The sequence below is a fragment of the Anabrus simplex genome, chromosome X, assembly GCF_040414725.1.
Source record: "Anabrus simplex isolate iqAnaSimp1 chromosome X, ASM4041472v1, whole genome shotgun sequence".
NCBI classification, from domain to species: domain Eukaryota; kingdom Metazoa; phylum Arthropoda; class Insecta; order Orthoptera; family Tettigoniidae; genus Anabrus; species Anabrus simplex.
Window position 1 is genome coordinate 161639711 of NC_090279.1, and position 12986 is coordinate 161652696.

At 38.3% G+C, this 12986-nt stretch overlaps 1 protein-coding gene across 1 annotated transcript in view; it reads right to left on the bottom strand.

The window, feature by feature from the left end:
- sti (sticky) overlaps nt 1-12986 on the bottom strand; it is a 252717-nt gene that overhangs the window by 197030 nt on the left and 42701 nt on the right. Inside the window, exons 8-9 of the mRNA XM_068230935.1 lie at nt 8595-8735; nt 2131-2280 (exon numbers count right to left, since the gene is read on the bottom strand). Coding sequence (XP_068087036.1) covers nt 2131-2280; nt 8595-8735 — 291 coding nt within the window. The remainder of the gene's footprint in view (nt 1-2130; nt 2281-8594; nt 8736-12986) is intronic.

Below are 12986 nucleotides of genomic sequence, written 5' to 3' on the forward strand. Positions count from 1 at the left end.
CGATTTTGTTTCTTAGGTCTTATGAAGGTGTTATTTATTTTTAAGCCATTTCTCACACAAAAATCTAGAAGTTGTTCACCTTCCTGGTTTCTGGTATCAAAACCATGTAGGCCCAACACATTTTCATACCCAAGTCTGTCTGTTCCCACTTGTGCATTCAGATCACTCATCACTAACACATTCTCCACTCCTTCAGTAGCTTTCCTGGTCAGATCGAAATTGCTCCTTTTCTTCATCACATCCCGACTGTGGGGCATATACCTGTATGACTGTTAACACCTCCTTATTGAAGGAGACCTTCAGTTTGATGATTCTGTCATGCACATATATCACTTCACTTACAGCATCTACATCTTCTCTCAATACAAATCTGACACCAAATTGGTTTTGTTACCCATCCAGTGAAGTTTATATCCTTTCCTCAGTTGTTTTACTCCTCTGCCTTTCCATTTTGTCTCACTTATGCCAAGGATGCAAAAGTTTCCTCCTCCCCATGAAATCCACCAGTTCTTCACATTTACTTGTCAATGTAAGGATGTTTAGTGTCCCAATCCTGTATTTGATTTTCTTGATTTGGGATTTCCTTGCATAACATTGTAAAAGATCATCAGCCTTTCGGTCATCATACGTCCCAAATGTACGAGAAGATTTGTCAGTCTGGTATTTGTTTTTCTTTCCGAGGCTCGTTTTAGTTTTGAAAGCAATCCAAATTACTCGCCAGCTGGCTTGCTAAGCCTAACACTGGAGAGGAGTTTGTGTTAGGGTTTTCTCCCTTAGCCTTTGGCAGTCACCTGCCACTTCTCTAAGGCAGCAGCGTTGGTATCCTCTTCTAATTAACCCCAGAGAGGATGGGTTGCCACATCCCCCATCTCTGCCATTCTGAAGGTTGCCTTCTCTGCCAAAAGTGCTGCCTGGGCAAGGGCTGCCTCATCCGCAATCTCCACCGTTCAGAAGTCCACCTCCTCTGCTGAAGATTCCGTTGAGGTCTTCACTCGTAACCCTGGATGTTACACACACTGGCCAGTGTGCTCTGGGACACACATAGGCAGGGCATCACTCCCTGGGCAGGGATGCCTCCAAAGAGGGTCCGTATATGCTACCTGTTAACTCCTCATCCTTCAATTTCCTAAATACTAAGTAATATAATGTTATTTGCTTTATGTCGCACTAACTACTTTCACGGTTTTCAGAGACAATGAGGTGCCCAAATTTAGTTCTGCAGGAATTATTTTAAGTGCCAGTATATCTACTGACACAAGGCTGATGTATCTGAGCACTTTCAAATACCACCAGACTGAGACAGGATCAAACCTGCCAAGTTGGGGGTCAGAAGGCCAGCTCCTCAACAGTCTGAGCCACTCAGCCCGGCTAAGTACTAAGTGACTTATGCTAATCATTCAACACTGTAGATGACTTAGCCCTCTTCTGAAACCCTGACCTCAATTCTTGCACAAAGCATTTGCATTGCTGAACAAATTTTGAGGTAAAATCTCTTCAAAAATTTTCTTTTCATGAAGCATTGATTTTGTAAATGTGCTAAAAAGTATATCACACTCAGCACAGCTATGTGGAAATTACAAGCAAGTATTGCTTTAGACTGTGTTGTGTTCAACAACATCATTAGTTGATTTCATCTGTCTTGGATGAATGATTACTGAATATCAATTCTCTCCAGCTATCGGCAGAACCGAGTAAACGTGTAAGATTTTTAAACAATACAAAAATACAAAGCCGCTCTCAAAATCGGGAGAATAATCTCAGCGATGAGGTGAAAAGGATGAAAGATCGAGTATTTCCCGTTTAAGTTGGGGGAGGGGGGAATTTGACACGTCTGAACCGGGATTCAGATCATGGTTGTCCTTGTGAGAAATTAGAACAAAGTGACTCAGCTTCTAGCACAACTTGATTCCACTGATGGTTCAGAAAGTCAAAGCAGCATACATTTCATTTCGTAAGTAAAAATTAAATTTTAAAATTTTCATTAGGGATGGTCTGTTACCTGGGCAGAGACAACAAACAACTGGTAAACGACACATTTAATCTGAAAACATTTCTAAACTCTGTGGTAATACTAAAAATCAAATGAATTTTTAAAATATATCAAATAGGAATTTCCTTTGCATTTCTTACCTTAGCAATCTTGTCCTGACTTTGTTCCAGTAGTTCCTGCATACGTCTGGTTTCAGACCGAGCAGCCTCTAGTTCATCTGTTAACTTCTGCACCTTGGAGACCATATCTTGTTTCAGTGAACCAAGTTCCTCTATTTGCTTGTTTCGAGCCTTTAAAAAAATTTTAAACATTTAAAAAGATACATGAATAAAATGTATAACTCTACTAACTGTGTGCAAGTGATCAGTTAATGTAAATGACTAATGAAACAAAAGAGATATGGGGCTGGGAACTGTGCTTCAACAAAGATGATGAAATTCTCACCTATTACAATACAAGCTCGAGAATACAATATCTGGAATGGCATTTATCAGAAGTCAGAAGGGTAGTACTGTGCAATAAATACTTCAGTTTCTCCAGATCTTAAGTAAAGAAAACTGGAGTGCTGGTTATGTAAGTTAATATGGTACTCCTTGAAGAATTCCATAGATTATCCAGTTTGAACCTGTTATGGTGATCCACATACCACTGGCTCCTAATCGCATTTCGTTCGAAGAAGACTGATACCTGCATTTGTTTAAAATAGCCATAAAAAAAACTAAAGAGCACAACACAAGACTGGATCAGGTTCAGCTAGTTAATGATCATAGAACATCTGCGTGGAGTGTGGAGAGAGGAAGAGTGCGAGCAGGTGACCTTGAAAGAACCAATCACAGTCCATGTTGTCCCCTGCAGAAACGTCTTAAGGAGGTTTTACGGTACATTAATTCTCATGGCTACCAGCCAGGCCAGTTGGATCACGGTTTTTTAAAGAGATGTTACTCCTCTACCACTCACCCTTTGTCCTGGCTGGGCCAGCATTAGCACCTTATGAGGGTGCCACATCTCAATTCCAGATAAAGTAGAGGAACTATCTTCAGCAGTGTCTGTACTTCAGTGAACCGGTGCAAAAGGTGCCTGTTCTCCACAGTAGTGGCCTCTTATTCGTATCTGGCAGTAGGTATAAAATACCTTCAAGGACATTGGACATGAGTCTTAGAGGAGATGCCAGTCTTCGTCCTTAATGTGCTTGGCATGTCCAAGGTCCAGAGTTGCTTGATATGTACAGGCCAAATGGTAGTTTTTATTTTCTCCTTCAGGCAAGTCCAATTTAGCATATACATAGCCACAGTAAGTAGCCTTGGCTGCTGCTTTCTATGCCTTGTAATGCAGAAGATCTTCATTGGTGCACGACAGGAACCATCCTTTAAATGCCTGTCTCTGCAGATTGTATATCCAATATAAGAGGTGAACCTGACTACACAGTTAGAAAGAAAAGAAAATTTGTGTTGGATAAAAATGAAGGGTGTCAAATAGACAGTATATTTTCAGAAGACTTCCGAACGGAATAAAGGTCTATTTTACTTTTATTTACAGAGTTATTTGTAGAAAAAAGGTCTATGGCACCTGCTTCATCTATCTATACACTTAAACTTAGCTTATGGTAATAGATGACATTGCTACGCAGAAAATTCTGAAGTGAAACATGCTTTGACAATCGCAGAACACGGGTCTATGTCAAACATGAAAGTAATGTGCCTGCTTCCCTCATGCCAAGCTACAACCACCACAGAAACCATACGTTCTACAATACACACCCATTGTTACTCTGTCTTGGAAAGTGAATGCTTTATTACCAAAATAAACGTGCAATCTGATAATAGCAATGATCATGTGCACCTACCGCCAAGTGTCATAAAGAAGATGACCAAGGACAGAAGAAAAAGAAAAAAATAATCCAAGTGAAAGTAATGATGTCCAACGAAAACAGCTATGAAATGGTGGAAAGGCTTACATCAGCAAACGAGGTAAGAGTGCTGAAGAACACAGAAAACCAACAGATAGTTTTGCTGTAAATGTAAAAGGCCAGGGTGCAAACAATTGATTTCCGAAGAGAAACTCTCGTACTTCTTTGACAGTTGTAAGTTATGATGATGCTTGTTTAAATGAGCCTAAAATCTAGGCCTCTGTCTCTTATTATAAGTTATCCTTTGATGATTAGTCCCTCTTCTAAATTCAATTAAATAAGGTGCAGGAATTCGAGAGGTAAAAGAAGGGGAAAACCAATACAACTCCCAGAAAATCAGCCATATTTTGTTACAAATTAGGCCTTCTGCAAGTCTGCAAAAATAAATTAATGCACATCTTTTCAATATCTTACAAATGTATCCAAGGTGGTCAAAGAAATCTTAAAGTAAATTTTGAAACTTAGTGTACAATAAATTGTCTTCTGCTGTAACTGAAAACGAACAGGGAAAAAAATCAACAGAAAGTATGTTGTATTACTTCAAAACTGATCAGGCATACAAAGTTATGCATAATAATAGCAAAATTGCCAAAATAAATACAAATACAACAGTTCTTTGTGTAGATCTCCAGCGAGTTCTTTTCTGTCCAACACTTGCATATTCTTCCATGTACTATCAGCTTCCACTGTACACCTACAACTTTGCTGTGCATGATTTGGAACAAAATAAAAATTACTTTCAGCTTGCAGAATTAATCACAGGAAAATGAGGACCAACAGAAATAGCATTATGCATACTTAAACATATCCCGGAAAATTTTCAATCTGAAAGTCCTCAGCACAGGAAATTAATTTTGTGGTTAGACAGATTTATAGGTCAAAATAACAATTGGCTAAATCTTGGAACGTGCAGAAAATTTGTACCTAAAGGCTTCTTTGATGCGGTACATCCAAAAATTTTCTGTTAGGAACAGTTTTCTTCCATACGATATACATTTCGCAGGACTTCAAAATCATTGAAATGAGCAGGGAAAATTTGAAAGATATTGAACCAGTGAGACGGAGCACTGTCAAAAATAAAAGACTTAAAATCACAGACCCATAATGGATTAAATTTATGCTAGATGAACCTTCTGACCTGTAAGTGAGCACATCTCGCAATACTCCGATTCCATTCACTTATTTCCCGATAATGTCACTTGAAAAATGTAAACACTAGCAAACATTATTTCAATTTTTCACATGGTCCCTATTTACTCAGATGACCCTAAAATTTTTTTTTTAATTGGAAGAGATGTTGAAGTATCAGTGAAAAATATCACAGTTTCTACATGAATCTCAAAACCAACAACAGTATTTACTCGCGTACTTTACCTCCCCGATTTTTAGAACAAAAATTTAGAAAAATAATATAATTGCACATTTTCCCCCCTCTTGTTTTATCCACAGTTTCAACCACACGGACTTGTCTTCGTGATTCATATGGAAATCTGAAACTAGTTTAGAAATTCGGGTTCATGCTTCCCATGCCAGGAGAGGAGAAAGTGACATTACTCAAAATTCCAGCACCCGGGCCAGAACACGCCTGTGACTGCTAGCCATAACTCACCCTTGTTATCAGCTGACACGCACAGCAATTGCTTGCAACGGTGTTCTTACGTGTGAATTGTTGTGCGAATTGTTTGTTAGTGACGTGATGGGAAAGAAAACCAGTAGTTACGACGCACAATTTGAACTGTCCGTAATAGAATTTGCCAAAAATAACGGCAATCATGCTGCATCTCGTGAATTTTCCGTAGCACCATCACACGTGCGTTACTGGCGGAAGCAGAAAGAATTACAGTGTACCAAGAAAACAACTTTGTCATTTTGGGGACCAAACCGGGATGCATTGAGAAATTGAAAAGGAAGTTGTTTCTTACATAAATCAATTGAGAAATGATGGCTTTTCAATTTCCCATCAGATGCTCCAGTTAAAGGCTGTAGTAGCAAGAACCTTGAAAATTCCTGATTTTAAAGCAAGCAGAGGGTGGCTTTGTCGGTTCATGAAAAGGAACATTTTTCCTCTTCGAAGAAAGACATCTCTCTGCCAGTGACTTCCGAAGGATTATAGTGAAAAAATCCTGCAGATTTGTAATTAGAAAGCGGTGGGAGTACAATTACCTGCTATCGCAAATCAGAAATGCAAATCAAATACAGATTTTCTTTGATATACTGAGAAACACTACAATTACTGAAAAGGGGACATCCGGCGTACGATAGTCAGGAGGACTACTGGGGCAGAGAAGCTTCACACCTGGGAGATGGAAAAGTGTGGGAGTGATTCATCGCAAATGACTTCGGAAGAAAGTGACGATGAATGACATGCTAAGTCTATTTCTCTGAAGTGAAATACATATTAGCGTAGGCAATTTTACAGATCTTACCTAATACAGAATTCTAATTTAGTTCAGGTATCTGGCTCCTATCTTCAGCGAATTCTCATGTGACATTAAAATATTGCCTTTGATTTTCTATTAAAATTCTGTTAGATATATTTTTGATTATTTTGTACTATTCTAGGCCTAAATGAATTTTGTAACTTAAAAAAGGTAATTATGATTGATTTTTTCATTTCCATTCTTAATTTAGATTCGCATAATTTTCCCTTTGTGAGGTTGAAAAAATTTTAAAAGGGGGCGGAGGAATTTACGTGAGTAAATCCGGAATGTCTTGGCAGTTCTCAACAAGGATTACTTATAAATGCTAAATGTGTAACAAAATTTGAGTAGTAAGTGGTAATAACACATATTATTATTATTAGCTTCAAATTTATCATTTCTACTATTTTATGAAAGTCCAGCTCCATGGCTAAATGCTTAGCATGCTGGCCTTTGGTCACAGGGGACCCAGGTTTGATTCCCGGCAGGGTCAGGAATTTTAATCATCATTGGTTAATTCCGCTGGCATGGGGGCTGGGTGTATGTGTCATCATCATTATTTCAATCCTTATCACGACGCGCAGGTCACCTACGGGTGTCAAATCAAAAAGACCTGCACGTGGCGAACCGAACTCGTCCTCAGACACTGCCGGCACTAAAAGCCATATGTCATATACAGCATGTGTTGGTTGCTAATTCGTACTCATGCACGACAATGCCAGGGCTCATGTAGCGCGGATCACCAGAGCTGTCTTGTGAGAACTGGACATTTATTTATTTATTTATTTATTTATCATGTCAGAAGTACAAAGTAAACGAGACAAAAATTAAACAGAGGAAATTTTAAACATTGGACATTGAAGAGATAGAGCAGCGACTCCTGACCTTAATCCTATCGATCATGTGTGAGATAAGCTTGACAGAAGTGTTCATGGGCATCCTGTTCCACCACAGACTCTCCAAGGCCTCGAACAGGCTCTCATTGAAGAATGGGGCCTGATACCACAACGTGACCTCCGTCGACTTACACGGAGTATGCCATGTAAGTGCCAAGCTGTGATAAATGCTAGCGAAGGACATACATCATACTGAAACTCTCCAACTGTGATAAAAATCCACCCTGGAGGACTGTTTTCACTTCGTTTTTGCCCCTATTTGGACATTTCCGTATGTGTTTTGAAAATGAACAAGAATCCATCGATGTTCTTTTGTATACTTCAACAGTAAAGAATAAAGGTTTAGTTGGTAATATATCTGGGTGTGAGGTATTGTTTTGTGGAGCATGGCATACGTTCAAAAACATGTTCCCCTAATTTTATTGAACTGTGTATTTGGAATCAATAGCCTACACTGCTCAATATGCTAAGGTTTTATTTCATTATGTAAATATTAAAGTATTTCAGAATTATAAGATTTAATTTTTCTTAGTAGAGAGTGGTAACATTCACTTCAAATGTCTTCAAAGTGAAATGGTATGGTAATTCATTCTTTCAGTAGCCTGTTTGAATGTTAAATTTCTAATGTGTTTTGAGTAGATAGTGTGTCGTAGCATTATACCAAGATATTTGCTTCAAATGTTTTGTTTCAATATAGAGTGTTTTCAGATCACAGTAATTTTTAGTCATTCCTGCATTACTTTGAGTAATAAACATGAGAAGTTAAGAACAGGTATTGTATTTCTCTGTCTGTAATATTTATACATTAGATAGCAGTATCACTTTTATGGAACGAGGATCTATGCTATATTATACTAGATGTCCCGACTCAGTAAGCAACAACACCTTTGGATTTTTCACAAAACTTGAAAGATGTACCATAGACACTTGTTTGCAGTTATGCATCAATTATTAATTTATGAATTATTTAGTAGTACTTAGTAGTAGTTTATTGTTTTACACCACAAATAATGAGAATTTTCAAGAGGTCATTTAAAAAAAATTAGATCATAAACATATGGACCCTTTTAATAACAAATGTTACATTGAAATTAAGAGGAAGAAATGTGAAGAGAAAACTGATCCACAAAATGAGACCGTTTCAGAAAAGAGCATAAAACTAATCTGCATTATTTGCAGCAAATAATTTATATAGGTTGTTTTCTGGATGCTCAGAAAATTGTTAAAGATAGTAAGTTACTCATGTAAGTATCTGCAAATCATTTCTCAACAAAACCACTGATAAGTTAATGAAGTAAAATGTATTTGCAAAGGTTTCTCCTTTTAAACCTTAATGTCTGCCACAAAAGATAGGAACTAGGGTAAAGGATAAGTGTACTCACCTCAATTTGCTTTCTTAATTCCATTGTTTCCTGTTGCCGCCGACGTTCCCACTTAGCTTTGCTGTCACGGATCATGGCAAGAGCATTTGTCTCCAACATTTTCCTGTCTTCACGCTCCAGATCCAAAGTCCGTTTCAGAGACTGCAATAAAATGAAATATGATTACTTGTGAATGTTGCATGATATTCAGGTGTAGCAAAATAGTATGAGAATCAAACAGGGGAGCTCATGTATACTTAGAATGCCAAACACTCAAGTTATAAATAATAATATTATTTATTTATTTATTTATTTATTTATTTATTTATTTATTTATTTATTTATTTATTCTGAGTATTCTCCCAATGAGCTACTAATCTGTTAGTCTACTAGTTTTGGCTTTACAATTAATGGTAAAAAAAAAAAAAAGTTTAATATTCAGAATATAATATACGTTGATCACAACAATATTGGCAGTACACTGGAGATAATTAAGAGGCACGAAATTGGGGTGCGGGTTTTATTTGCGTCAATGTTGGCTTCTCTTTTTTTTTTCAAAGTCAGCCTTCTTAAAGTTAGGGTGAGGGGATTATTGCTAGGGGCTTTACGTCGCACCGACACAGATAGGTCTTATGGCGACGATGGGATAGGAAAGGCCTAGGAGTTGGAAGGAAGCGGCCGTGGCCTTAATTAAGGTACAGCCCCAGCATTTGCCTGGTGTGAAAATGGGAAACCACGGAAAACCATCTTCAGGGCTGCTGATAGTGGGATTCGAACCTGCTATCTCCCGGATGCAAGCTCACAGCCGCGCGCCTCTACGCGCACGGCCAACTCGCCCGGTAGGGGATTATTCATGTTATGGTATATTTAACTATGGCAATAATAATTAACACTTTCAGCACTATGCCCGTACGGGATACGGGCGCCCTGCTTTCCTGCTTCTGGACGGCGCCCGTATATGATACGGGCGTGATTTTCTCGTGCGTTTATATCCAGCTGCACGTATCACGTACGGTACCCGTCCCTTGGTTGGAGGTAATAGTTCATCTAGTGACCACTAGAATGCAGCAGTTTTCGGGAATTTCGAAATGAAACGATAAACAGGGTATTTCTCCTTGCCGTGACCTCTACCGAAGCACTCGGTGTGCCGTGTGCTGCGCGCGCCAAATCTGTCACGCTGTCAGCTGTGTTACTCTGTGTAAACATGTCTTCACGCCGGCTCAATGATTGTGATATTTTATCGGGAGAAGCGGGTTCAGAGATGGATGAAAGTGATTACGACCCTGCTTACGAACCGGATAACGTATCAAGCGATAGTTCAGGTAAGATTTGTATTTATTACGTCACTTTGGAACGTAAGTGTTTAGCTGTATTATTTTACTCCGAATACAAATGATAGAAATACTTTGCCTACAGAAATGTGGGTTTATCTTTTTCGTTCAGACGAAGAGACGCAGGCTGATGATTCACCTGTGCCGGGAACATCTGCTAGATCATCTGAAACTGATGATGAATGGTCAGAAACAGATGACCAACTACAGCTACCTGTCTTCCAGTCGGCATCTGGTTCTAGTCAGTTTTGCGCGGGGTGTGACGAAATGGATTGTCTCAGTAATTTTTTTAGTGACGATTTGATCAAAAATATAAAAACAGAAACTAACAGATATGCAGGTACGACAATTGCAGCAATGAAATGTCAGGGCAAACTGAAGGAAAATTCCATGTGGCACCGGTGGTCTGCAGTAAAACTTCACAAAATTTATTGGTTTTTTGCAACAATTTTGTATATGTGTGAAAGCTACTCGTTATTGCAAGCTATGCTCAGACAGAGGCAAGAAGGAAAGTGGTAAGCACGTCAGAAAAGAGAGTAGATGGTAATGCAAGGAGTGCAAAGTAGGACTGTGTATAGTCCAATGTTTTCAGGAATACCATACCAAAACAAACTATTCCTAAATAGGTAAATATTTTATTCCATTGCATTTGTGTTTATTTGTGGCCTAAGTAGTCACATTAAATGATTATTTTTTATTGTTTGAGCAAGCTTATTGGTATAACCTCAATGTAAAAAAAAAATTCTGTACTATTTTTTCATGTTTTTCATAAGACTAGTATAATTAAATTACTTCAGATATTCACTTGTTGATTAACATCTTCATTTTGGACGGTTGGCACCTTCATATGGTACAAAAATCAGGCATGTAATATGTTTCGCTGTTCCATAATAACGCGTTAAAAATTAGCAAAAAGACCCAGTTCACAGCCAGGATCCGTGTTAAAATATGGTAGTGTTGAAAGTGTTAATACATTTCTATATACTTTTGTAATAAATGACTAAAGACAAAACTTCTTAAATAGAGAAAATGTTTTATTACTCCTTAACTCAGTTGGTAATTTGTTATATGATGCTATATTTTTTTATTCCATACCTTGAAGAAGATACATGGCCAGTGTATATCTGACCTACTGACCAAGTTTGATAGTTATGAATGTCTTTCCTGTACCTAATTTCAGTATTTAAGGAGATCATACCATTTTTAAATTTGTACATCAGTAGTGCTTCAGAGTATGTCTTATGCATTCTGGTAGGTAAGATGTTTGTTTCTCTGTACATATTAATGAAGGGTTTCAAAAAGCTGTATTTATAAATTAATCTCATGCCCTTTTTTGAAGTACAGTAGAACCTTGATAATTCGAAATTGGTTAATTCAAAATGTCTGTGAAATGGTGGGAGTTGCTGTATACATGTTTGCAGAAGGCTGAATGTTGATTGTATCAGTGTTCTTAATTTCTTGTACCAGGTCTGGAAGTTTTATTTTGTTTAGTCAACATGTGGCTCTGCACTTTAGTTCTTAGCATTTGGGTTCATCCTGTTTGGAAAAATGGTCTCTTATTTATGTTGCTTCAGACTGTTATGTTTTTCAGTCTGCAAGCCTCTGTGAATCAACTATGCACCTCCACAATCCTATTCTTGCACATAGTTCTGTGGCCACGCTTAGCTTCATACATCTCATCTTTAAATTACTAAAATCTGAGCCTAATCATTGTTGCCTTAGACTCCCTCTGCTTATCTTACCCTCCATGCCAAGTCCATTATTCTTTCCTCCTCCATCCGCTTCACATGACCCAACTACCAAAGCCAGTTTAGAAGCACAGTTTTACCTATTGACCTCATTCCTAATTTTATCTTTACTTTCTCATTCCAAATACCCTCCTGCCATTGTCCCGACCATTTGTATCAACAGCCATTCTTGCTACTTTCATGTCTTACTTCCATCTTATGGATAAGGTAACTGCCACAATCAGACCTACATCTACTTTCTGGCTACCCATATTTAGCAACATGCCACATCCTTCTATGCGGCAGGAAAGTGAACTTACACGGAAGTACAAAAATCTACAGAAAAATTCTCATCTCCATGTTAACACGGACATCCCAGTCATCAGTCAAGGAAGACTACGCTCTCATCACTTACTACTGGAAACTGCAAAGATGTTAGTTGGCAACGGCTTTAATACTAATGAATGCTGGAGACAAACATGGCAGATTATTAGTATTACGACTTAAGATGCCATGCATATCAACCAAGCCACCTGGCTTTGAATTACCACATAAGATCTAGTCAGTTCTTAACCAAATAAGAACAGCCACTGGCAAGTGTGCCGATTTCCTGCACAAGTGGAAGAAAATAACTTCTCCAAGTTGTGACCGTGGTGCTGAAAAGCAGAATGTTCACTACATAGTTCAAGAATGTCCTCCGAGAGCTTTCCCTGTCGATTAAAGAGAATTCCTGGTTATGATGGAGGGATAAATCTACAACATTCGTGACCTGCATATTAGTTTGTAATTCAAGATAATTTTAAATATTCATTTTTAGTGATGTAGCCATACACTAAATAAATAAATACGAGTAAGATAATTATCCTTACTCCAGACCAATAATAATAACTTCATGTGGCTATTTCTAGCCGAGTACAGCCCTTGTAAGGCAGATCCTCCGATGAGGGTGGGCAGCATCTACTATGTGTAGGTAACTGTGTGTTTATTGTGGTGGAGGATAGTGTTATGTGTGGAGTGTGAGTTGCAAGGATTTTGGGGATAGCACAAACACACAGCCCCCGAGCCATTGGAATTAAACAATGAAGGTTAAAATCCTCGACCCGGCCGGGAATCGAACCCGGGACCCACTGAACTGAAGGCCAGTACGCTGAACATTCAGCCAACGAGTAGGACTCCAGACAAATGTAAAAATAACTCTTTCTTATAAAATATGATTGATCGCAACTACGAGCTCACTGCATTACACACCTTGTTTCACCCTGGGAGAAAAGACATCCCAAGTATTTGAAGAGATCCACCTGTTCCAATTTCTGTGTTTTCTATCTGACATTCAATTCGCCTCACGTTTCTTTCCA